We start from the raw sequence: 24,978 nt of genomic DNA on the forward strand, positions 1-24,978 counted from the left end.
TTTGGGGATAGTTCAAATGTGAGATGAAATCTTGTGGGTGAAGACATTGTTTTCACTAATTTCAGGTAATGTGTGGAGTGGTTTAGAGCCACGCTTTTATATTTTGATGATTAAAAAAAGACAGGGTGCTGCTCTGTCAACAAACTCACAGTCAGGTAGAGAGGATACTCATATGAACAAATAATAAAATAATGTCATCTGTGCATTAACAGAAGCAGGCAGAAGGCAAGGAAGGGGTAGAGAGAAAGGGGGATTAATCCGAGGATGGTAGGGGTGGTCAAGGAAGGTTTTACAAAGTGAGGATATTCAAAGGTGAATACATGTTTTCTAGTGGCTGAAATAGTGTTGAAATGAAAGAGAAATACACGATGCAAAGGAATTCCCAGACCACATAGTATATTCAGAGGAACACAAACAGTGCTGTGTTGTTACAGCATTAAGTGTGTGTATGTGTGTTGGGGTGTGAGAGGAGGTGAGTGATGGCAGTTGAAGATGTAGCTATGGACCAGAAGATCCTAAAAGAACCTTACAGACAGTGGATAACCATTGAAAAGTTGTAAGCAGGGGAGTGGAATGGTCAGATTTGTGTTGTCATGGCAGTGGGCCAGATAGATGGGAGGGGTCTGAAATTGAAGGCAGAGAGGAATTGATGAGGGTCTGTTGTATTAGAGAAGTTGTAGAGGGCCTCAGCCAAGCACGGGGTGGAAGTAGAGACAGTGAGGCGAGGATGGCATTTAGGACTCACTGGGAGGTCAAATTGAAGCCACTTAACGCTTTGATGTTTGGAGTGAGAGAGAAAGGAGTCTAGGGTAGCTTTGGGAATTAGATAGTCATGGTGCTATTCGTGAAAGGTACAGCAGGAGGGAAAGCAGGTTTGGGGTGGAAGCTGAGTTGATTTTTGATGTGTTAACTTTGAGGTTGTAGGAGTCCTGGATGGGGAAGTTGGAGACGGAGGTTGGTAATTATCAGCATGAGAGTAGGGCAGGGGAGAAAAAGAACAATGATGGGAGCCCAGGTGGTACCAGGGAATCACTGTGCTTCAGTGCAGTGGTTTAGGGGGAGCTGGTGGGATGAGGAGTACATGAAATACGAGGAAGTTAAAATGATGGCTCTGAATAATGATTGCACATACTGTGGTGGACTCTTGGGTGTACTGCCCTCATTAGAGTAAAATCCTCTCTCTTCTCTCCTGCACAAAGTACATCTTGTCACACTGGTCATTTGCTTTTGTTATTTTCTTATTTTGTCTTTTATCTGGCTTCTCTTGGCTTTGAAGTCTGTCTCACTCCTACCTAATCTGTGGTTAAATCTCTGTATGTCTCAAATTATAGAATATAGGATTTTCCAAGGCTAACGTGGTTTTAAGATAAGATGTGTTGAACAATTTTTTTTTCTTTTCAATAGAAATCTTTCCTTGAGTCCTTTAAATTGTGTCTCGGCCACACATTAGCTTTGTTTTTTCCCACTCTCAAATTATACCCTGTCACTTGGTTATCTAAGTGCTTTATCTTTTAGGCATTCTGTGATTTAACTGGAAATCACAGCTCTGGTTAGCCTCTTAATAGAATAATTTGGTTTTGTAGAAAAATATGAAGTAAAAATTAAAGGTTTCAGAGTCTGCCTGCCCAGACTCTTAGGAGTGCTTTTTTAACTTCCCTACATCCTCTGTTGGCTGTAGGATGGAGATTTTTTTTTTTTTTTTCATAAAATAACAGCTATCTGAAAGTAGCCTTGGGAATGATAACTACCGGGGGAAATGTGAAATTTCCATTTTTCATCTTCCTGCATCTAATAAGGAATATGACTATACATCTAGCCAGAATTTGCCTTGAAGTTAACTCTTTAGACCCAAGGCAGATAAGATCTGCAGGTGTGAGCCATTGAGGGTATGATGGGGAAAGGTGGGTTCTTACAATATTGGAAATATAAATAATGAGCGAGAATTGAGTGATATCTGGGAAAGGCATTTAGGAAGTGAACTTGTTGGGAGATTTTTAAGGCTAGTAAAAGTCTAAAAGATAGCACCTAAGAATTAACTTAGATAGTAAATAATTCCTTGGTACTTCAAAAAGAATTTAAGATTATGATGATCACCAAAAAATATTTTTAGAATGAGATCAGGAAGAATTCACTGCTCAAGGTTAGGAACAGATTGTTACCATTTGAAATTTATCAGAGGGTAGAGAAACTGGTGGGCACTCTGTCCTTTCCTTAAACAATCACTCTGAGCTACTTCAGTTAATGCCCATTTAACAGTATTTGTTTAGCATCTTTTGGTGATCATAGATTGGTTTCATGGGGGTCGGTGGACATCCTTATGTTGACTGCAAAATTGTGTATGTTTTGCCTATTTTTGTGGGAGATCTGTAGCTTTTGATTAAATTTTCAAAGACATAATCTGACTCCAAAATGGTTTAAGCTCAATTTTACATGTGCAGTGTCTGCTAGATGCTGCTCTGTTGGAAAATGTAACACCGAGATTGGAAAGGAGCAGGCTCTTCCCATTTATGGGAATAGCTAAAGGTGAAAGATGAAGTTGTTAGAATGAGTTCACCAATGAAACCGTCTGGGCCTGGAGTTTTCTCCCTGGGAAGGTTTCTGGCAGTGAATTCAGTTTTTAAAATACATGTCTGACTATTTAGACTTTTTGTTTTATCTTGTGTCAGTTTTGATAGGTTGTTATAATGGTTACACAATTTGGAGTTGTGGTTGAGGACTTGATCCTTAGAGGTTCTTCATAAAGGTGTGTACTGATGGAAGAAGAATGCCAGCATCTGGACACCTTCCATTGTTAGCAGCATAATAATCTGCAGCAGTTACCGTGTGAGTTGATTGTCTTCACAATATTATTATGTATGATATAATTATTATATACTGTATTATATTGTTACAGTATTGTTACATACTATTTTATAGATGATGTAAAGAAGTGGAGGGAGATTAAGAAGCTTGCCCAAAGCTCCTCATCTGGGTGACTGGCAGAACTGCAATTTGAACCTCCAGAGCCTATCCTCTTGTCTGCTGTGCCGTAATGCTCTCCTGGCATCAGTCTTTCTAATAGGAATGAGGACTAAAAATCTCTAAATTTGGACTTCTGCCTCTGTGCTATGTTCTTTTCCTTGGGCTCCTCTAAATAGGTAGTAAGGCCTTTGATAATGCTTTCCATGTACCTTTTGATTGCTTATTATTTTGCCAAATAATAGGCTTTGGGGTTAGATGTTCATTTCTGCTTAGGAACCAGCTTTCCTTTTACTCCCTCCTCACCCCCCAGCACCTCACTATCCTATGTAATAATTACATTGCCTTTGTGTTATTCTCAAATTAACAGTGCTTCTTTTTAAAGTACCTTTATTATAATATGATTCCTGTAAACTACTCATATTTCAGATGTACAATTTGATGAATTTTGGTAGATGTATACACCCATGAAACCACCACCGCAATCTAGATAGCTAACATTTCCATCACGCCCCGGGAGGCGCAAATTTCAAATTCCCAGTTTATCCCTTCCCACCCCCTTTACTCCCTGGTAACCAGAAGTTTGTTCTCTATGTCTCTGAGTCTTAACAGTGCTTCTTAACATTTTCCCCCGCCCTACCACTCCTTCCCAGTAGGTAAGAGTGTGCGGTGACTCGGGGTGAGGATGCACTCAGGAGGAAAGCCGTGTAGTTCAAAACTCTCCTCTCTTCCACCCAGACTACAGTCCTGGAGATGACTGTATCCCCTGAGTTCATGAGTGCCCCCCCACCCCGTGCCAACCCTCCCTCCCCCCAATGCCACTTCTCTCTCTCCCCCATCATTAGAAGCAGGCGAGCTGTATCAGCAGCCAAAAGGATCCTTACATTGCTTGGTTAGCCTGGATTTGGAGCAAGGGAGTTAGATGATTTAGAGGTCCCTCTGTCTCTTTGATGGCCTCTAATCTTTGGAAGCACTGATGTTTGTACAGCCTGTTTTTCCTTTTTGTGGTCCTTCCCAGGTCGCCGGTATAGACAGAATGACCTGGGTCACTTACTTAGCTGTGTGATCTTGGACGAGTCTTACTCTTCTTCAGCTTATTAACCACTCTAACCTCATAAGATGATTGTGATGTCATTGTTGTTGCCATTATTCATGTCACCACCTTGGCCGCCTCTGCCAGACTTACCTTCCTTTGAATGGATTAATCCGTTTTTCTGCTCACAGTGAAGTCTTGCTAGCCTGAAAGTTTTTTGTCTCTTTAAGGTGACTTTCTATATCTTTGACTGTTGATTTTTAACTTTAATTCTGTCTGGGAAATTTTATTTTCAAGTCTTGAGGGGGTCCTGTAAATCTGCACGTGCCCGTGTGTGTATAAATATATATGTATATATACACTGCCCTTTTAGTTCAACTGCCATAAAAGTTTTCCAGATATGACTTGCATATTAATATCCACACTGTATTAATAACTTACCATTTCTCTCCCGTAAACATTCTCTTTGAAAGAATCTGACAGGGATTTTACTGTGTTTAGTTTTAATTTAATCGTTCTAAGGAGTAGGTTTTTACTCAGGAAGCAGTTAACTACTCGTGATTGCTATTTGCTTCACTTACAAGCTGTAGTCCCTCTGGCTTAACTGCTTTACAGATTGTTCAGAGTTTTCAATATACTTAAAATGGTTTGACAACTGTGACTTGCCTAGCGCTGATCTATCCAATACTATCATTTCATGGTGATGAGAATATTCCTTCTCTTTCTCCATTCCCCATGCCCCCAAGCAGAGTTTTGCAGGATAAGTTACAGTATTACATTCAAATTTTGATTTCTTTTTTCTCCCACCTTTTAATTTAATCTTGAAAATATGGTTGGTGGTGTAAGCAATACTACTGGAAAAGTCTACCAAGAAAGTGGATGATGCAGTGATTGGGAAATATTGCTGTAGTATATGTAAGTGGGTCTTCTCTCTGCCTAGCACTTTGGTGTTTATACGGTTCAGTCGTCTCTCTGCTGAGGGGAGTCAGAAATGAGAGAGAGAATTTATTGGTTGGTTCTCTAAGGAGAAAGCTGGTTACACTGCAGTGGTGTATTATTAGCAGGGAAAAAACGGAGGAAATGAGTGCCCTCCTTGTGGAATTCTCAGAGACAGTAACGTTTGAGGCGAGAATTTGGCAAGAAGACAAGGAGCAGGTCATTTCCAGGAGGTAGCTGGCTTCTGACCAGTATTAAAAGCCAAACTTGATCTGCAGATGAAAACAAGAAGACATATGCTATCTAGTGACTTCTGCAGAGGAAGTTGCCTCTGGAAAGTGAGACTAAGATAAGGGACTGTAGAGCAAAAGTGTAGAGACAGTGATGACTAGAGAAAGGTGGGGGTTAGCCTGGCAGCGGAGGAGGGAGAACTTGAAAGACCAGGGCTTAAGGCGGAGGCAGGTCCCCGGGCAGGGGAGGGGAGGAGCAGTGCTGGGAGGGTGGGGGTGAGGTGGGGTGGGGTGAAGGTGAGGGGTGGGGGTGACACGTAGAAGAGAGGATGTTTCTGAACAAAAACCGGTCTGGTTAGAACTATTTGGTAAGTTGGAGAGCAAGTTTATTTTTTTAATAAAATGGATAAGCAAGGTATTTTGGAGAGTGTGATGTTTCCTGACCCTTCAGAAATTACAAGCGGATTGAGGCTGGGCAGATGGTGTTCGGTAATATGTGGGCTGCTTTGAAATACCGTGGAATTTCCCTTCCTGAAGAGGTTAAGGCTTTGCTGAGACTCGTAGAACATTCTGGAATAATGCTGGCCTCTTCCATTCGTGGGACTTTTGGCTCTTTCTCTTAGAAGTTAAAAAAATTTGTTAAGCTTAGACAGTAGATAAGGTGTTAGAAAATTGAGTTTTGTGTTTGTGCTTCCATTAGGTACCATGTGGGGAGTCTGTTATGCCCTCTTCTGGAAAGAGAGTAGAATAATTAGAAGGCAGTGGTCTTTAGAAGCACATTTAAAATGGGAGCCAACAGGGTTGGTGGGTGGTTCTTGCCCCTAGAACCGTCTCTTGGCTTCTTTCTGAGGAACTTAGACCCACACTCCTTCCTCCCCAACCCCAGGATGAGGCTGGTGCCCCTCAGTGAGGCAGGGGAGGGAGGGTTGTCTGTCTGGAGTGGCCAATCTTACTCAATTCGTTATGAAGCAGTAGTTTCTGGTAAAGAGTGTTGTTACTCTCTGGTCAGATGTAGGTCAGGTGTGTTTTTGTTTTCATTGCTCACCTACTAGCTCAGGGCTTTGTTTTACTAATGAATGGGTCACAGACAGAGACATGGACACAGAGTAAGGGACAGTGACAGTTTGGGCAGTTTCCTGTTTATTTTCAGTGGTTTTAAATAAGAACATATACTCAATAGCCAGAAACGCTACATGGGGAGCCTCAGATGTTCTGAGGTTGTTTTTTTTTTTTAATTCAAAATTCAAGACATTTAATTTTTCTTTTAGCATTAGCTGATTTTGAACCATAAAGTGTCCAAAGCAGAGGTCAGACCTCATGTGTTTTCAGTAAAGCCCCGTGTTTTTGCTGTTTTAGCAATTTGTGCACTTTGGTTCTTACAGAAGTCACTTAATCTACCAGTTTTGGTACCTTTCAGGGATGTAGGACCTGCAGTCCCTGCATAATGAAATTTAGCAAAAACCTGGTATCCTGCAGCTTGTCTGTGTGTGGGACTGGGAACGCCAGCAGTACGACGGCCTGCTCTGTATTTATACACAGTAAGCACTATGACTATTGCAGTGTTTACACCTCTATTTTTGGATTCCAAGATTTAATATCAACAATCTTCACTTTTGGATTCACTGCTACATTTCCAATTTTGGAGACAGTACAATAAAGTTGTCTCTCTGTGTGAAATATTCCCCTGTGATGGTTTGTGTGGGGATAATGGACTCTAGAGAGAATGAATTTAACATTACTGTCAACCGCTTCAGCAGGTAGAAAGTTGCCTCTCACTTTGAGCACAGTTTTGTCTTGAAATAGAAACCGAATGGAAGTGGAGCGTTCATGGTTGGAATTTGTGGGTAATCAGGTGCAGAGGCAGGGAGGGCTCTAGATTACAGAGGTCTTGGCAAGCTGAGTAGCAGAGGTTAGACTTAATTTTGTAGACAATAAGCAGAGAGTTGCTGAGATGTTTGAGTAGGAGGTGAAATGTAAATGATATTTTTATTTTTCTTTCTCGTGCCGCACAAAGAAAGTTTTCTGCCAGCTCCTTTATGGAGGTGTTAGGCTGGCAGATTTAACTCTGGATGGCCAATGGCAGAGGGCTGTTGTCCTAATCTTTTCAGATGGTAAAAAAGAAAGAAAAAATTGAGAAGAGTATGGAAAGGAACTTCCATCTTCCCTGTTTTTTCCTGTGCTCATCAAAGAAATTTTGGAAACCAGAGAAAAAAAATTATCCTTAGTTTCATTATTTAAATCCAATCATTGTCCACATTTTGGCCAATTTTCTCCAAGTCAGTTTTTTAAAATGAGGTTTTTCCCTTAAAAACTTTTGAACATGCTTATATGCTATACAATTTTAAGAAAAGGTCTTAGGCAGTGAACGTTCAATGAAGTTAACAATTTTATACACTCATCCGACCATAATCCTATATCTAGAACACTGCTGTCGCCTAAGAAAATTTCCTTGTGCCCTTTTGCTGCTTCCCCTTGTTAATTTTTTTCCCTAATCTTACTGTATATTTAATTTTGGATTAAAAGTTTTCTTTAGATTATGATGTAAGCATGCTTTCTTTTAATTAAATATCTTTTAAAAACATCATCTGATGTCTGCCTAATAGCCCATTATGTAGATAAACCATTGTTTACTTAACCTTCTTCCCACTTTGGGACATTAAAACTGTCCCCAAATTTCCACTATTAAAAGTAACACCGCCATTAGTACCAAAGAGACATTGTAAAGGAATGAATAAAATGACTTGCTGGTAAGTTGCATAAAGTAGATAAAGGAGAGGAAGAATTTAAGAAAATTCCAAAAGGTTAGACAAAATGGGGAAGGTGAGAAGAGAACTCTCTTATAGGGGAAAGTGGAGGTCAATGAGGATGTGATTGGTTTTGACTAGATTGAATTTGAGATCTAGTGAGATGTCAGAACTGCTCTGTACATAACTGGAAATAATGGAGATAAGGACATCCTAGTGCCCTGGAAACAGAAGTCAGGGGAGAAAAGGTGACAGAACTGGGCATTGAGAGAAGAGCATCATGCCAGACATTCAGCTTTGCTCGACCTTGAGTTGTGGTGCTGATTTTTCTTCTGAGATTTGTGTACATGTTCATTGGGTGAAATTGATGACTTCGAGGCATTCATTTGACTTTTGTATTCAGTATTCCAAGATCCAGAATGCACTTTGCTTTCTGTTTTGCTTCACACTAGGACCTCCCAGTGTGGTCGGTGCTGATTCTGAGAAAGAAAACTGATGTGGGGTTGTCTCACTTTACCTTGGCTGAGGTTAGGGCGACCGCCATTTAGTTTTCTGATGATTCTGCTGAATTCTTTCCCACTAACGGGGGATTGATGTATTTGTATAAGAAAATTAAATTGCTTAAATTAGCAGAAGTTGCTGGAGAATGGGAGAAATAATTTAATAGGAAATAATTGCTTACTTTTGAGTAAATAGTGAGAATTGAACACGTGTGTAGGTTTACTTCCTTTATCTCTGAAACCACACAAAAATTACTGAAAAGAAATAACACCCACAAGAACAAAGCAAAATGGAGAGGAGCTCTCAGAATCGATGTTTTGGAAACGGGAAAGCAAATGAACTACAAGGTGGTCACTACCTTGGCTGATTAAAGAAAGCGGAACCCTAAGCAGCAGCAAGGACAGTTCAGATGTAGCCAGCTCACACCACGTTCTCTCCCAGAAGGTTCCGAAAGGTAGTTTTCAAAGTAAGTGTGCTTTGGAGACTTGGTGGAAAGTCTGTATAAGAAGTAGCTGGAGCTCCTGAGCCTACTCAGTCCCCCCAAACCAGGCAGCCAGATTCTCCTCCCCATTCCCAGCAAATGACTGAAGGGTTACTCTGGAGAGGCTGAACTGGAGGGAATCTGGATGCAGGGACACTAGGTGCAGGTTCCGAACAGCGGTGCCTTTCTGAAAGCAGGGGAAGATCCTTAACCCTCTTCCCCACTCAGCTCCTGGATCCCAGAATCCCTAGTCTGGAGATGGATGATTCTTCTCTGGAGAATCAGACAAGCCTAAAAGAAAGGACCCAAAGGTACCAATTAAAGGAGCATCCCTAGGGGTATGAAAGAGTGGTGGTGGTAAGGAAATAGCCCAGCCAGTCTCACTACGGGCAAGCCGGCTACTCAGTGCCACCCTCTCATACAGGGGTCCCTTCTTAACGTGACTGGGTGTGGCACTGTAAGAACGCAGATTATGTGCATTTGAATCCTCTCTCCTTACACTGTCCTGACATTAATGCTATCAGTTAGCTTTGTGTGATTTTGAACTTTGCATAAATATACATGGAGGGGGCTCAGTTCAGATGTCTTCCTCTTTCCTTTGCATCCTGCTACCTTCCCATCCTCTTTTCCTGCTTTTGTGGCACTGCTGTCATCCGATGGGCATGTGGTAGGTCAAAGCGAGTGGAACAAAAGGCTGAGTCATTTGCTTCTCATGATTTCTCCCTTTTGTTTCCTTATAACGAAATGTTGATGTATTCCTCAAAACTATACCTCGTATTTACTTTTGATCTATATTCAGATTCTGTTGATTCTCAGTTGTCAATGCTCTGATCCTTCTAGAAACTGATCGTCTAAAGGGATCAAATTGTTTTCAGAAAAATCCAGTTACACCAATTGAGCATAACAATTATCAACTAAATACTGCTACTGACAGCAGCAGCAGTAATAACAACAATGAACACAGAGTTTTTTCGTCTGTATAAATCTGAACAGTGTGTATACGTAGTGGATTTTGGAAGAAATACCTGATGAAGGCAAAATAAGTAAAAATGATGGTATCTTTGTGAGTTAGGAAAATAGTACATGCCCAAAATTTCTACTGCTTTAGTCTTATCTTTTGAATTTGGCTACATGTGTAAAAATTCTAATTGGGCAACATAAATTTTTAAATGTCTTTCTTTTTATTGTTTGCTCTTCCCCTTCTTCAACTGATTGCTGAGTTTCCTTTATCATTTTAAGATGCTCTTTCTGCCCCATTTCAGAAATCAGTTTTAATAGAATAGCTGCTATGTCCTAGAAAACCCAGTTAGTACAGATTTAAAATATGACATTGAGTGGGTAACAATAATAAGGTTGTAATCATTGACTTTAGAAATCGTTTAAATCCTCTTCTAGAGTTCCGGATGTTGTAAAACTAACCCCACAACTGTCACAAATGCATGTTTCTTAGTCACGTGTAAACAGTGCTGTCTTTGGTTCTGGTTCAGTGAATGCTTTCTCAAAGTTATAGAGCTTTGTCCACAAAGGTGCTTTTATGATAAAGATGTGAACAACCTTGCTCTGAGTAGCTTGACCACATCTGTGTGTCACAATATTTCAGTCCCTATTGTGTTGCTAAGACCTTTGCTTATGGCAGACAATGGCATTGTGTAGGTGGTTTTGGTTCAAGGAATCATATTTAACTCAAGCAGGCATGTTGGGAATAATAACTCATGAAAATGCTTGTGTGAAAATTTTAATTGCATCGATAGTATTGCATAGCAATGACAGTTAGATATTTGTTATGTTAGAGAATAAAGTGACACCTACAGTGGATGCTTATAATCTAGGAAGTTGTCAGACTGATTTAATTAAATCTCTCCTCTTTAGAATTAGTGCTAAGGACTTCTCTTTATGGTAGAAAAAGGAACTTTAATGGTTTCACAAGTTCAGATAACTTTTGAACAGCCTTGTCCATTCACGTAGACAGTGAGGTTTAATACCTAGTCTGAAGTGGAGACCACAGTAGAATTATTGTGGTAATTAAAAGATATAGTTTGGCTTTAGAAATAAATTATTGATTAAACAAATTGCCAGTGAATTAAATTAAATGCTAATTGAAAGTTTAAAAATGTTGATGTTGCCATTTGTTTCCTGATCAAAATATCAGCTTAAAAGATATTTATCTGCTCTAAGTCCCTTGAGCATAATTACAAATGCTTTGGGATTTTTTCCCTGTCTTTTTATTTATCAATAATTATTCATCTGTAATTACTTTAAAAGCGGCTGAGGGTCAGATTTGAAAGGTTCTTTATCATTGGGACCATTACGAATTCTTAAATTTGGTGTTATCAAAAGTAACTTTGACATTATACATATATTACTTATTACTTCTATGTTATAAAACACGCAAAATAGCATAAAGGTATCTAGGAAAATACTGTTGGAATTTTAGTTTTTAGAGTTTGAATATTTAATACAAATTTTAGTATGTTTGGAAATAGTCTTTAAATGTCTGATTTAGAGATTTAAAGTAAGTTTTGTTTATGTTCACATTTTTTATTGTATGTAATTGTTTTTAAAAATTGCATCCATGGTAAGTATTGATGAACTACTATGAGATTTTCCTATTGTCTTTCAAGATTTAGTTTTATCATATCTATTTAGATGCATCTTTTGGGCTAACACAAAATACTATGAGAATAATTCACAATGACTTAGCTCCAACATTGCATTTACTGGATTCTCCCTCTGGTTCTAAATGCTTGATTAAATCGCTTTGCTTCTTTTTCAATACGTGATGGATTATGGAACGAACGAATGAATGAATGAACTGGATGCAAAAAACTCAGAGATATCATTGTAGCTGTTACTTGCACGAGGTCTTAATACAAATAGTGCTAGAGGAATAATGGCACTTTGAATTTTGCTTGAATGGTCTCTCTTTAACATCATTCATATAGTGCTTTTTTGTTAGAAAATTTGCTTCTTAGATGTAATCCCAAGAAAATTTATCTTATAGCTATGAAGTCATTTTTGTGTTTACAGTTGGTATACTTGCAGTGTTGCATAAGTATATGAAATTATAGTTTCACAGATAAAAGAGGGAGAAATCTTTTTGATGTTAATTAGTTCACCTGCTTTTATCTGAGAAAGATCATACTTAATCATCTGGAAATTATTATTTTAAAGCACAGGGAAGATGATTTAAGTTGCCTTATGATGCTGTAATGAAAGTGGTCCTTGATCACATTACATGCCTGGTTTACCCAAGCCTTAAATGTTTTTTCTCTTTTATTTTTTGCCTTAAATGTTAATAGTGCTAACAAATATATAACTAAAGGAAGTAAAAAGTATTTCTTTGATGCCTTTTAAAAATACTTTTTGGTGGGGAGGGTATAGCTCAGTGGTAGAGGGCTGCTTAACATGCATGAGGCCCCGGGTTCCATCCCAGTAGCTCCATTAAAAAAAAAAAAAAAAAGTAACCAAAAAGTAAAGAAAGCCTTTTTAGTATTTCTTTAGGTTAAAAAATTTTTTTTAAAGTAGTACTGTATTGTTCTTACGTTCTGTTTTGTTCATTATTAACCATAGTAGCTACTTAATGAGTAGCTACTAAGTGCTAGCCACATTCTGTTCTTTTATAATGTGCCTGTTATTTTCCTTAAACTACAATAACAGCAAAATGTCAACCAAAATCATGGTGTAAAATTACTAGTTTCTAGGGAGAGAAAGAGATTGAGGACAGTGAGTTTGGTTTTTTTTTAGGTTTTTTTTCCTGCAGTAATTTAAATAACTTAAAAATATTAATAGTTGTATTTTGATACTGCAAGTTAAAAAGTGCTAAGTTGTTTGTTTTATCAAAAACTGATGGAAACATGCTTAAACAATTTTCCTTTTTTTTATCGGGTCGTGCACTTAGGAACCTTTCAGTCTTCTCTTTCACATTTGGCCAAGACCTTGAAATTTCTTTTTTTATACCCTAGTTAAAACAGTAATCAGCAGTAAACCAAAGAACTGAAAAAAAAAGAGAGCAGCCAGCCCCTCCAAGTAAGCGGCTGTTAGGTCCTGGGCCTTGCCTGCCGCACTTCCTGCCCCCTGCCCCCTCTTCCCTGGTATGTTACATTGCCAGATCTGAATCACAACTGAGTTGTAACCAGTAGAGATTCTTAATTAATATTAGTGTTATTTTAGGGTTGTCAGATTTAGGAAATAAAAATACGAGGTACCTAGTTAAGTTTGAATTTCAGATAAACAACGGAAATATATATATAATATTATATATATATTTAGTCTAAATAGGCACTATATGGGACATACTTGCTACGTGGTGGGGAGTGACGTTGGTGGCTACTTGTGGTCATGATACATTCGCATAAGCATGCAACCGCCGCTACCTATTTAATAATGTTACCTACTTAATAATTCGTTTAAAACCTAGGCTATAAATCAGAAGTGGCTGCAACAATAGAGGAAGATTTAATGGAAGCAAATTTATTATTTTGGACAGGGGTTTTTAACCATTTCTAGATCTTGGAAGTCTTTTGAAAATCTGATGAAGGCAGCTGGATCTTTTCCCAAGTTGGACTTATACATGTAAAATATTGCAGAAAACTCAGGGGATTCAGAGGACCCCCTCTCCCTCATCCCTTCCCCTCAGCGCATCTCATGATAAATTTATGATTTTGGAGTTCAGCTATATAGATAAACTTGTCCATTCATTCAGTCCTTCAGCCATTCATTCATGAGCCAGACTCTGGGCATCGTGAGAGTCTCTGATTTTTAATTCTCTCCAGACAGTAATAGTCTCGTTCAGACAAATTCAAGAGCCCATTTTCATCTCGAAATTAAAGGCATAACTCACATACCGCGTGTCTCTACTGATTTAGGACTTATTTGGTGTGTCCCAAGAGGGTAAACAGCAGCTACCAAGTTTCATCCGTATTCCTCTTGCTTTAATACAGCTTTTCTTAATTTCTCTTTAGTTTTCCATTTCCATTCTTATCTTTATAGTTAGAGCCACACCATTTTAAGTCATCTTTCCCCCTAAATCTTTATTTATAAACATTTCTTTGTGTTTCAGGGTAGCGATCATCTTTAATGGTACACAGGATTCTGCTAAGTTGATGTACTTATCTCATGTTGGACATAAAGGTTATTTCCAATTTTACACTCTTTGGAGAATGTTGCAAATGACTCCTTTAAGTTTTTCCATCTTGTCTTAAGTTAGTTTCTTAGGATAGATTCTCAAGGATGGGAGTGATGGTTCATTCATTCATGACATTTTTATTAAGCACCTGTTATGTGCCAGACAGGGTCAAAGGCTTGGCCTTTTGCATGTCACTTGATTTGCTTTGACATTGTTTCCATTTGTGCTAGAGAAGTGCTTAACCAATTGATTTGACTATTAATTGTCTAGCCTAATAAGTCCATGCTTCCTCATTACTCATGGTGAATGTTTAGAAGTAAACTAAATAAAGGATTATAAGGAGAGCAAACCCGAAGAAATGGCAGTACGTGGCTAAGTGAGATGTACATGCCTTTAGAATTACTGTTTGGATTATTGACATAATTTGACGTTCTTTTGATGTGATGATAATTAAGAGATGAAGCTTTGACCCAATGAGAGGTTTAGAACACTGTCAGAGTAAAACATCTTAGGTTAAGTAACCTAGATTTATTTAAATCACTAAGGAAAATTTAAATTGAAATTTGGTTAAAGTAAAACCAAAATACACTGTTTCGTTGTATATCCAAACCTTTATTTTGTGAACATTTAGTGGATGCCTCATATGTGCTAAAAAACCAAATGTGAATATGACATTGCATATCTTAATTAGTGGGAAGAGAGAAACAAATACGTAAACAGATGTTTGCTGCAGCACATGGTGGGCACTGTAAGAAAGATTATACGTCCCAGAGTACAGAGGAACAGAAGTTTCTGTGTCCTTCTATCCAGAATTTTTCCTACAGAGAAGCCATTTCTCTTTTTTTGTCTTTTTTCTTTTCTTTTCTTCTCTTCTCTTCTCTTTTCTTTTTTCTCTTCCTTCTTTACTATTTCTTTCTTTCTTTTCTTTTCACTTTCTTGATTTACTTTTACATCTTGGCCAGAGGGGGGAAAAACTTGTTCCAGAGTACAATAAATACAAATGATGTAGTTGGGTTGAAAACTCAGTTTCTGAAATACACATATAGTTTAATGAAGATTCAAAAGCAACTAATTAAAAGACTTTTGTTCTTTTGATTACAGTATAGCTGACTGGTTGAAGAGAAGTCATTTGTTGATAGTTATTTGGAAAATCACTAGTTTCTTCATAAACATAATTTCTAATATTCATTGGAAGGGACAAAGTAAAATAATAGAACTGTGCATGCTGTAATTAGCCATAGCAAAAATATTCTAATACGTTAATTTTTTTTTTTCAGTCATCTAAGTTAAAGGAGAGCAAAGAGGGTAGTCTGCCCACTTTTCTAGAACACTGTGGTAGAGCCTGACAGCCTGGGTTCAGCTGTAACTGCTGGTTACTAACTGTAACCTCAGATCTCAGCACCACCTGTGCTTCTGTTTCTTCAGTGGTGAATATTGGATAAGAATAGTACCCACTTCATAGGGCTGCTGAATCCAGTAGATGCTACTCTGTGCTCTTGTTTTTCCTTCTTAACACACTCTTTTCTCCTAGCTCCTGAGACCCCTAAACTCTGCTTATTTTCTAATATGACCTCCAGAATATATTTTGAATCAGTCTATTTCTGTCTTCTTTGCTACCATCCTAGTCCAAGCTGTCATCATCTCTTGCCACTTTCATAGGCTTCTAACTTATCTTTTTCCTGTCTGTTCTATACACTTCTACCAGAGTGATATTTTTTAAAAAGCAAAAATCAAACCATGTCACTTCTCTGTTTGGCGTCACTTTCTCAGTAATGGCGTCCCATTGCGCTTTAAAAAAATCAGATCTTTCCATGGCTTACACATCTGGGCTCAGTTTCCAAATGTAGAAAGTAGGAATAAATGTGACTTAAACTAGAATGTAAACTCCTGGAGGGGGCAAATTTTTATCTGCTTTTGTTCATTGCTATTTTTCAGCGCACAGAACAGTGTGTGCACATAATGAGCACTTAATCATTATTTGTTCAATGAGTAAACACATTCAGATTATGTGGGCTGCCAAAAGCCTTTCTTTTTCCTTCTTTCAGAGCAGCATTTTATAGCTTAGTACCTTCTGCATTATATAGAAATTCCAGCAAAGACTTCTGGTACAGTCTCCTCCTCCTTCCCAATCCCCCATTTTATTTTTTAGATCTGAGGATATATTTGGGTCTTTGGGAGAACATAGACAAGTAAATAGAACAAGAAACAGAATAGAAACTGGAAGGAACCCTGAGTAGGTTACTGTAAAATAATAGTAACAGCATTTTAAAAATAAGCATTTAACTGTAGAAATCTTGAATATATACAGAAATAGTAGAATCGTATAATGAATTCTCTTCTCTTTATGACCCAGTTTCAACAGCCAACTAATGACCATTCTTTGAGCACCTAGGATTTAATTTGGAAATTTGGATATTTCTCCTAGTAAAGAAATACCCAGGGCATTGTTACTATTTTATAAACCCAGAACAGATTAGGTAATTTTAAGGATTTTCGGTTCTGAAATATCTTTTCTGATTTGCTTTTTGTAATTTGTAATTTTGTAATTTCACCGTTCGTCTAGCTGTGAATTTGCAAATTGTGAATATGCCTGAGAAGGGAAATACATGAAGCCCGTTAGCAGTTATTTGTATCTTAGTGTAAATTGATTACTTTGAAGCATGCTTGACTGGTAAGTAACCAAGCACAAGTTTTGATAGAAGTTATAAATAAAATCCCAGGGACCTGGCGTGGGGATGACCTTAGAAGGACCAGGAGTACTATTCAGAGTGTAGAAGGTGCACCCTGCTACTTTCCAGCTTTGCCTGGAGGTAGTCCTGACCTTGAAGCAGTAGAAAGAGATCCCCTTCTCATTTGGTGGTGTTTCTGTCATCTTCATCTGGGGTCCCTTCGACTGGCCGCAGAGACCTCGGGTAAGGCTGCTGAGGAGGTGCCTGCATTCCAGCTAACGCTGCTGCTTGTTTATTTTTAGGTATCTTGCAATATATTCCGAACTCTCCCTCCTAGCGACAGCAATGAATTTGATCCAGAAGAAGATGAACCTACCCTTGAGGCATCGTGGCCACACTTACAGGTACTTTGAACTACCATTTGTTCTAAGAAAAAGAGCCATTAACTCATTAGCTGATTAGCATGGGAATTCCTTGAAGGCCTTTATTCACCAAGAAATCAAATTAGAGTACATTAATGGAAAGCTCCCGAATGCTTTTGATGTTTCTTACTCTCGATAATTAGGATGCCCAAAGAATAAAATAGTAAGTATTGTAATGCTTTAGGGCGGGCCCTCCGGGGTTGCAGGCCCAGCTGGCAGTTCGTTTTATTGGAGCCTCTGTGATCCTGCCTGCTGGAGCCTCAAACAAGAACAGAACTACTTTCACATTAATATTAGTTAGATGTGATTAGGTCACAGAGTACATACCTCATTTTCAGCAGTGAAGTACCCTGGGGACTTTGAATGCCTGTCTTCTTGATAACCACAAACGTGCTCCTTTAGCCTGGAAGGGCAAAAACAAAATTGCAACAGCTATTTCCGAGTGTTGTAAGGAGGAGCAATAGCTAAGAAAAACCTTTTGTGAAGGCCAGTTTTGTTCTCTTGCAGCGAGAAGGCCATGTTTTCTACACATACTTAAGAAAAGACATCCCAGCATCCCCCTTCCCTGCACCAGCCCTATCTGCATTGTATTTACTTATCCACATCAGACCGTTTCCATTCTCCTTTCCTGGCTGCCGCCTTTTTTGCGGGTGCTGGGGAGGGGGTGGGGTGCAGGTAATTAGGTTTATTTATTTATTTATTTTTAGAGGAGGCACTGGGAATTGAACCCAGGACCTTGTGCATGCTAAGCATGTGTTCTACCACTTGAGCTACTTGAGCTATCCCATCTTTCCTCTACCTGGCTGCCTTCTTTCAGGGCCAGCATTTCTCAAATGAGTAGAACAAGGAAATGGGAGTATAAAGAACCTCAAAGCCATCTTTCCATTCAGTTAGACTGTTCTCAGAGGCTGGGTGACAACTAGTGAGGAGGGAAAGGATGGTAGAGAAGAAATATAACTTTGTAGATTTTCACCCCGACAGAGGGCACTGTGTCTTTGTAGAAGTGTGCTCGTGGTTACTAGTTAGCTTTCTGAAGGGCAGAAAACTACGCAGCAGGGAGGTAAGGTCTAGAGGTATTCTAAGGGTTTATTTTTTCCCCCAACTTTCAAGGTGGCTGCAGAAATACATGTATGCTCCTTTCCCTAGTTACAAAGACAGCTTTCAGGGGCTCTGTTTTCTCAGCTCCTACCTAGGCATATTATATATATGTATTCCTGCTACCGATGCCAAGATGGAGTAAATTAGTTAGAACACAACTAGTGATTTCTTAAGGTGCCAGACATGACTATTTGCAATCTAAGCAGTTTGCAAAACTATTTGTGCTCTTCTCATGGTGTATCCCAGATTGTGACAAAAATCCAAAAAAAAAAAAAAAGGAATTCCTTGTTTGGATAGGTGGACTTCATGCCATCTCTTAAAAAAACATTTATTTGTTTTACATTGTCTCTTTTTGGGAGGGTTAAGTAATTAAGTTTATTTTTATTTATTTACCTCTTTTTTTAATGGAGGTACTGGCGATTGAACCCAGGACCTCATGCTTATTAAGCACACACTCTACCACCGAACTCTACCCTCCCCACTCATGTCTTATTCTTAATGTGTTCATAGAAGTTCATAGAAGTGCAGTGTAATCTGGAAGAAATTTGAGAAACAGAACAAACAAAAGGTAATTTCTCAGGAAAGTCTTACATCTTGTGGTAGAAAAGACAGGGAGGCCGATATCTTCAAAGCTTCAACTTGTTGTCCTCTCTGTATCCCAAAGAAGAGATAGTAGACCACTCTTGCCATTTGTGAGAGCTTTTTGAATACTCTAAATCATGATCACCATAGATATAAATTTCCCCTAAAGTACAATAAAGTTTAACTCAGTATTTCAGTTAATCCTTCCTAAGCTTAATGACTCTATAAAATATGGGACCAAGTTAATTTCTAAAGCTATTAATCTGAATTCTGCCACCAAAAATCTCTAGCTTAAACCATGTTGTGACTCCAGGAACATTAACCATTAGTTCATCTGAAACTTAAAACCAAAGCCACTGTGAGGAGTGCTGTTGTGAGACCTGTATGTGCCCTTATGGATATAGAGTCACAAACTGTATCTCGAAACGGGCTGGTTTCATCTGTGTTGATAGTCTTGTTTGAGCCTGTAGTCCTCTCGCCCCTTCTTTACCTCAGGGGAAAAAGTGAGCTCTGCCGGATCAGCTCAAGAAACTTAATCTTAAAATTCACAGTCCACCTTCATTCATAGCAAAGGTCAAGTCATAGACACACTCTTGCCTTAACCAACTTTTGCTTTATAGGGAGTCTCTGTACCAGCTCCTGACTTACCTCATAGATTCTGTGTTTCCTTTGTACATTCTGACTCCACAAATCAGTCACCTTTCCATTTTCACTGAGAAGTGGTTTTAGTACTGACAGGAGCCCTCATTGAATGATTTCTTAAGGAAATCTCCTTTTCCATTCATGATAGGTCATTCACGTCATAGTGACCCATCACTAAATTCAACGTTTTACTTTATGATTGATTCACAATCTATTTTTTTTTTTTTTTTGACCAAAACATAGCACTTTCTTTGACCTTTTCACTTTTTCTTAACACCAGCATTAGCAGTGTGCTGCTTCTTCTGGACCACATTTTATGAGAAGCATAGTGTTTATGACCAAATCTCTGACAATAGTAGAGAACAACAAAATCACATTGTGGTTGTTGGGTGATTGGCTCAGCTCCTTGCCTCACTAATTGACTGCTCAAACACACTTTGATTTAAATTTATGGTTCATACAAAATTGCTCATTATAATAAATCATGGATCTTTGAGGATTTTTGAAAGTAGGAAAAAGTGTTAAATCCACAAGTTTTTAGTTCACATATGTCAAAAGTTCTTCTGTATGTGTGTTATTTGATTTTTTCTGTTTGTGTTGGGATCTTTTAAACTGGTATCCTGTGGTTACCATGGTTATTCTTTGTGTATTTTCTGAAACTGGGTCTGTATTTCTAGTAGAATATGATTTTCTAGAACCTTCATTAACAATTAAGGGATTGTTTTTAATGCTTTACACTTTAGACTGCAAAACCGCAATGCTGAAGTCTTTCTACTCATGTTCCTTGGAGAATTCACTCATGTGACCTTGAAAAGTATTTTATCCTCCCCAATCCCTAGTCTTTCCCTTTAGGAACTCAAGGAGACTTTTGATTCTGAGGTAAAATCTGTCTCCTAAAGTAGAGAACATCTATGCTTATTAATAAATGTGTCTGAAGTGTTTCCACCAAACTGTTTCAAACCATAACTGCTTTCAAGGGACCAGAGTGGAGAGGACACTTTGCCAATCCCACTGGAAAGGCCTGCCAGCCCACAAGTCAGGCCTGGAAGATGAGAATCTCTTTACTTTGTGGGAATCAGAAGAGAGATGAAAGCCCCTTCTGTGGGTTATTTGAATAAGGGTGACGTTCTATTTGTAAAACTTAGAGTTGAAAGATTAATGTTTCGAAAAAATAGCAATTCTTTTAGGGGATCTTTGAACTCAGGCATTTTTATGACTAGAAGTACAACTTGGCAATGTTCAGATCCCTGGGAAAGAGGTTTTTCTGAATTCAGGGAGTTTCAAAGAGAAAAACAATTTTATAAAGAAGTAAAATCCTAGTGTGAATACCTTATATCAGTGTTAAGTTAGAGTCTGAAGCCACAAGGTCGCTATGTGACACATTTAGGTTAGTGTAGCTACAGACCCTTGGGGCCTCTGAGACCTGATTTTCAGTGACCTGCAAGGTCAAAACTAGTTTTACAATAATACTGTGTTATTTGCTCTTTCACTGTGTTTGACATGTGCACTAATATTTGTAAAAGCAAGGGTGGTTGAAATTGCACAAATCAAGGCAGTTGTGCCAAACTGGCTGAGTAGTCACATTCTTCACTGCCATGCACTTACAACTTCAATGAAGAATGTCCTTGGAGAAGCAGCAAAAATTATTTTATTAAAATCTTGACCTTTGAGTACACATTTAAAAAGATACTCTTCGCAATGAGATGGGAAGTATACATAAAACACATCTGTTGCGTACTGAAGTGCAGTGCTTGTCTTGTGCTGAGGCATTGTGTGATTTTGAGCTAAACTAGCTGTTTTTTGGTGAAATACACCATCTTTTAGTTGCAAGAATACCTGAAAGCTGTGGTTGTTCCTGCTTGGGTATTTGGTAGATGCTTTCTCTGAAACACAGAATACAACTGATAAAATGAGAGCATTTGAGCAAAATTCAGAATTAGAATTTTGGAAAACTTGTGTCTGTCCTTTATCTGTCACCTTGAGCTTTACAACTCCCCAAAGCTTAGGGTTTTGTTTTGTTTTGTGTTGTTTTTTTGATAAAATTGGAGATATTAAGGAATGTGAGTTTTCCTGAAACTGTGTAATGAAGTGTGTCAGCATTTGAAAAACCTCCATAACTCAGTGAACCAATGTTTTCCAGTTGGCCAATGAATGATGTTAGGAAACTGTGCATGGGTAAAGATCATCCAAAATACAAGACACATGATTGGAATTTAGGGTAACAGAGTATGAAAAGTTCATTGATATGGTTTCAGAGTCTACACTGAAGCTTTTCTTTAAGAAATGACTGTTGAGTTCTGGTGTAGTGTCAAAGAAGAGTATCCACAATTCTGTGAAAAGGCTATGAAAGCGCTCCCCCTTTTTCATACTAGTAGGGCTGTGTGAGGCTTGATTTTCTTTATATACTGCAACCAAAACGATATATTACAACTGATTGAGTACAGAAACAGGTAAGAATCTGTCTTCTAATATGCCATGAAAGAGATTTACAAAAATAAAAAACAATGCTTCTTTTCTTAGTAATTTTTTCAAAACAAAGTTGTTTTTCACAAAAATATATTGATGTTAATGTGTGATGTATTTTATTGTTGTAAAATAATATATAATTATAAATAAAAATAAAAATATTAAATCCATAAATACAATAAATAATAAATATATTAAATGTGTAGTAAAATAATAAATATATTAAATATAAAGTAATAAATACATTAAATATATAAAAGATAAATAATATTAAATATATTAAAATTTCACAAAATATAATGTTAATGTGTGATGTATTTTATTGTAAAATAATAAATATATTAAATTAAACTTTATTTCTACTTTTATATTTATGTCTCATGTAAAACAAGCTTTTTGGAGTCTTCAGTAACTTTTAAATGTGAAGGAATGAGACTTAAAAGTTTGAGAATGCTGTGATTTGTATTAGTCACTTTGCAGAGGACTTTTTATATGTATATTGTCACATTTAATCTTAGGGATTATCATCCCCATTATGCAGTTAAAGCTGCAGACTTTCAGAGAAATTGACTTGCCTAGGGTTACACAGTAAGGGACAGAGCTGGACTTTCAACCCAGTGTTTGTCTCTTAAAAGCCCTAGTTTTGATATACTGTTGTATACTACACCAGGATCTAATGTATACTTTAACCTAGATTTGTTTTACAAAGAGCATAACCAGTGATCTCCCACTGTTTAACAGAACAGATATTTGAGGTTTACTTTGTGGATGAGAATATTCTAACTCTTTGCAGATGAGAATATTCTGATACTCCATCATATATTGCTTAGTAAATTACACTTAGTAAAGTGTAAATTACCATAAACATCCTGAAAGGAAATTGGTAATGAGTGTTGAAAATCCTGTAATGTTTGGATTTCTTCTGATCTAACAATTTCACTTTTAGAATTATTTCTTTATGAACTAATTGAGCAAGTGCACACTGATGTATGTTCTATGATGTGCATTGTGGCATAATTTAATAAAGAGGTAATTCAGAAACTACTTAATTCTAAGCATAGGATATGGGTTAAATTAATTATGAATAATGGAATTATTTATTATAAATTATGTATAATGGAGTGCTTGTAGTTACTGAGAATGATGGCTTAGATATTGTTGGCATAAATTGTCCACAATGTATTGTCTAGTAAAAGATGATAAAAGTAGTTTGAAAACTATGTAAAAAAATATATTTATAGTACATTGGCATATTGTAGAAGCATAGAGAAAAGCTGGGAGGTTTATATGTTAATGTTTACAATGGTTACTCTGAATGGTGAGATTGTGGGAGATTTTTGTTTGCTTTGTTTGGCTATGTTTTCATATTTTAAATTTTAAAAGTTAAAAATTATAACAGCAACTGAAAGCTACAAGAAAGGCTAACATGGCTAGTTGATTGATATTAAAACCCACTGACCTCCCTGTAAGTTTTAGTATTAGAACTTTTTATGGTTTTTGATACTATTCTCAGTGAATTATAATTTGAAATTAATGATAATCTATTTGTTGCAGCTTGTATATGAATTTTTCATACGATTTTTGGAAAGCCAAGAATTCCAACCCAGCATTGCCAAAAAATACATAGATCAGAAATTTGTATTACAGGTAAGCACATTCTTGTGGTTGCATGTATTTGTTTTTCAGTTGATAACACTATCTCATTTTCTCTTGATGTTTGTTTTGTTAAAAAATCTTGCAGTGACAATTACATCACCCTGTAAACAAATAGATACACATGTTAGTTTCCATTATTGCCTGTTAAAAGTAATAGGTACCTCTTTAATTTATTGTGCTGGAAATTAATTACATTTTAAACAGCAAGGAATGCTAATGCTCAAATCCCTGCAGTTTTCTTAAAATTTAATTATGAAGGAATTTCACTTATATAAGCCTAGTTTGTGTGAATCTCTATGTAGCTTGAAAACTTCTGTTTGCATAAGGATTTCAAACTATTTATGCTCATAGGCATGGCCTATGAGCATAAATAACCCTTAATAAATCATCAGAGTCAGGGTACAGGTAAGCTTTCACAGCTAGGAAGTAGCTTAACCCCGTAAGATTTCCTTGAAGAGATTAACGCTTACCTACCTGTTTGGAATTTCTTGGGGTATCTATGCATTTTTCTTGATTTGTCATTTTACATTTTATAACTATCATATCTTCTTATCCTGGACTTGGGCACTTCTGCGGCCCTGAATGTTTAGATACTATCTCCCTGCCCTTTTTGTTGACACTTACGTATAAAAATGGGCACTTGAGCCAATTGGTGTATAGACTCTTGTAGCTCCTTTCTAACTGATTAATGAGATGCCTTATGTTAAAAAGAATAAATATCTCCTAGTGAGCCAGTATGTAGAACTTCAAATTTAACACATTACTTTGGCAGGAAATTGCTCTCCTATGCCTTATCTGGACAAAGAGTGATAACCTCAGTGCTCACCTCATTCCCCCTCCTTCACTAAATTAATACATTCAGAATTTTTGATATACTAGATTGAGAAGCCTTGGGAAAGTGCGGTTTGATATATAGATAGAGAGGCAGGTAAATGATCACTGGGAAATGGGTAGGTTGGTCCAGATCCTTGTACCAAGGAGGCAGAATGCATTTCAGGCAACACAAAGGCAAGACATAATAGTTCTGTATTTGTCTTGGAAAGTCCTTGCATTTCTGTAGCACTGTATGGTTGTCAGAACACCGTTATTTAATTTGATTTTTACAACAATCTAGAGCAGACATGGCTAAGTTTTATGCCCATTTTATAGATGAGTAATCTGAGGTCTAGAAAATTATCCAGTTTTCCCAAGCACAGTTCCTCTTCTGGTTTTCTGTCCATTATACCATGATGCCTCCCTGTGAGTCCCCTCACTGTAACTTGGAATGACTTCAAGGCAGGAGTAGCCCCCGCTTCTCAACACTAACGAAATAACAATGTTCTCTTACACTTATGGTAAATTAAAGTGCCCAAGAGGATCACATAATGATTCTACAGTCGAACCTGTGTTTAGTTGACATGGAAACAGTAAATCCTGCCATCTGACTGTGAAGCCA

The 24,978-nt window shown here is 37.6% G+C and overlaps 1 protein-coding gene across 3 annotated transcripts in view; it reads left to right on the plus strand.

Annotated features, from left to right (window-relative positions):
- The window catches only part of PPP2R5E (protein phosphatase 2 regulatory subunit B'epsilon), a 132,321-nt gene that overhangs the window by 73,087 nt on the left and 34,256 nt on the right, over nucleotides 1-24,978 (plus strand). For all 3 annotated transcript variants that reach the window (XM_010962247.3, XM_010962248.3, XM_045522084.2), the window contains exons 4-5: nucleotides 16,980-17,081; nucleotides 23,442-23,534. In XM_010962247.3, coding sequence (XP_010960549.1) covers nucleotides 16,980-17,081; nucleotides 23,442-23,534 — 195 coding nt within the window. The remainder of the gene's footprint in view (nucleotides 1-16,979; nucleotides 17,082-23,441; nucleotides 23,535-24,978) is intronic.

Source organism: Camelus bactrianus, chromosome 6, assembly GCF_048773025.1.
Source record: "Camelus bactrianus isolate YW-2024 breed Bactrian camel chromosome 6, ASM4877302v1, whole genome shotgun sequence".
NCBI classification, from domain to species: Eukaryota; Metazoa; Chordata; class Mammalia; order Artiodactyla; family Camelidae; genus Camelus; species Camelus bactrianus.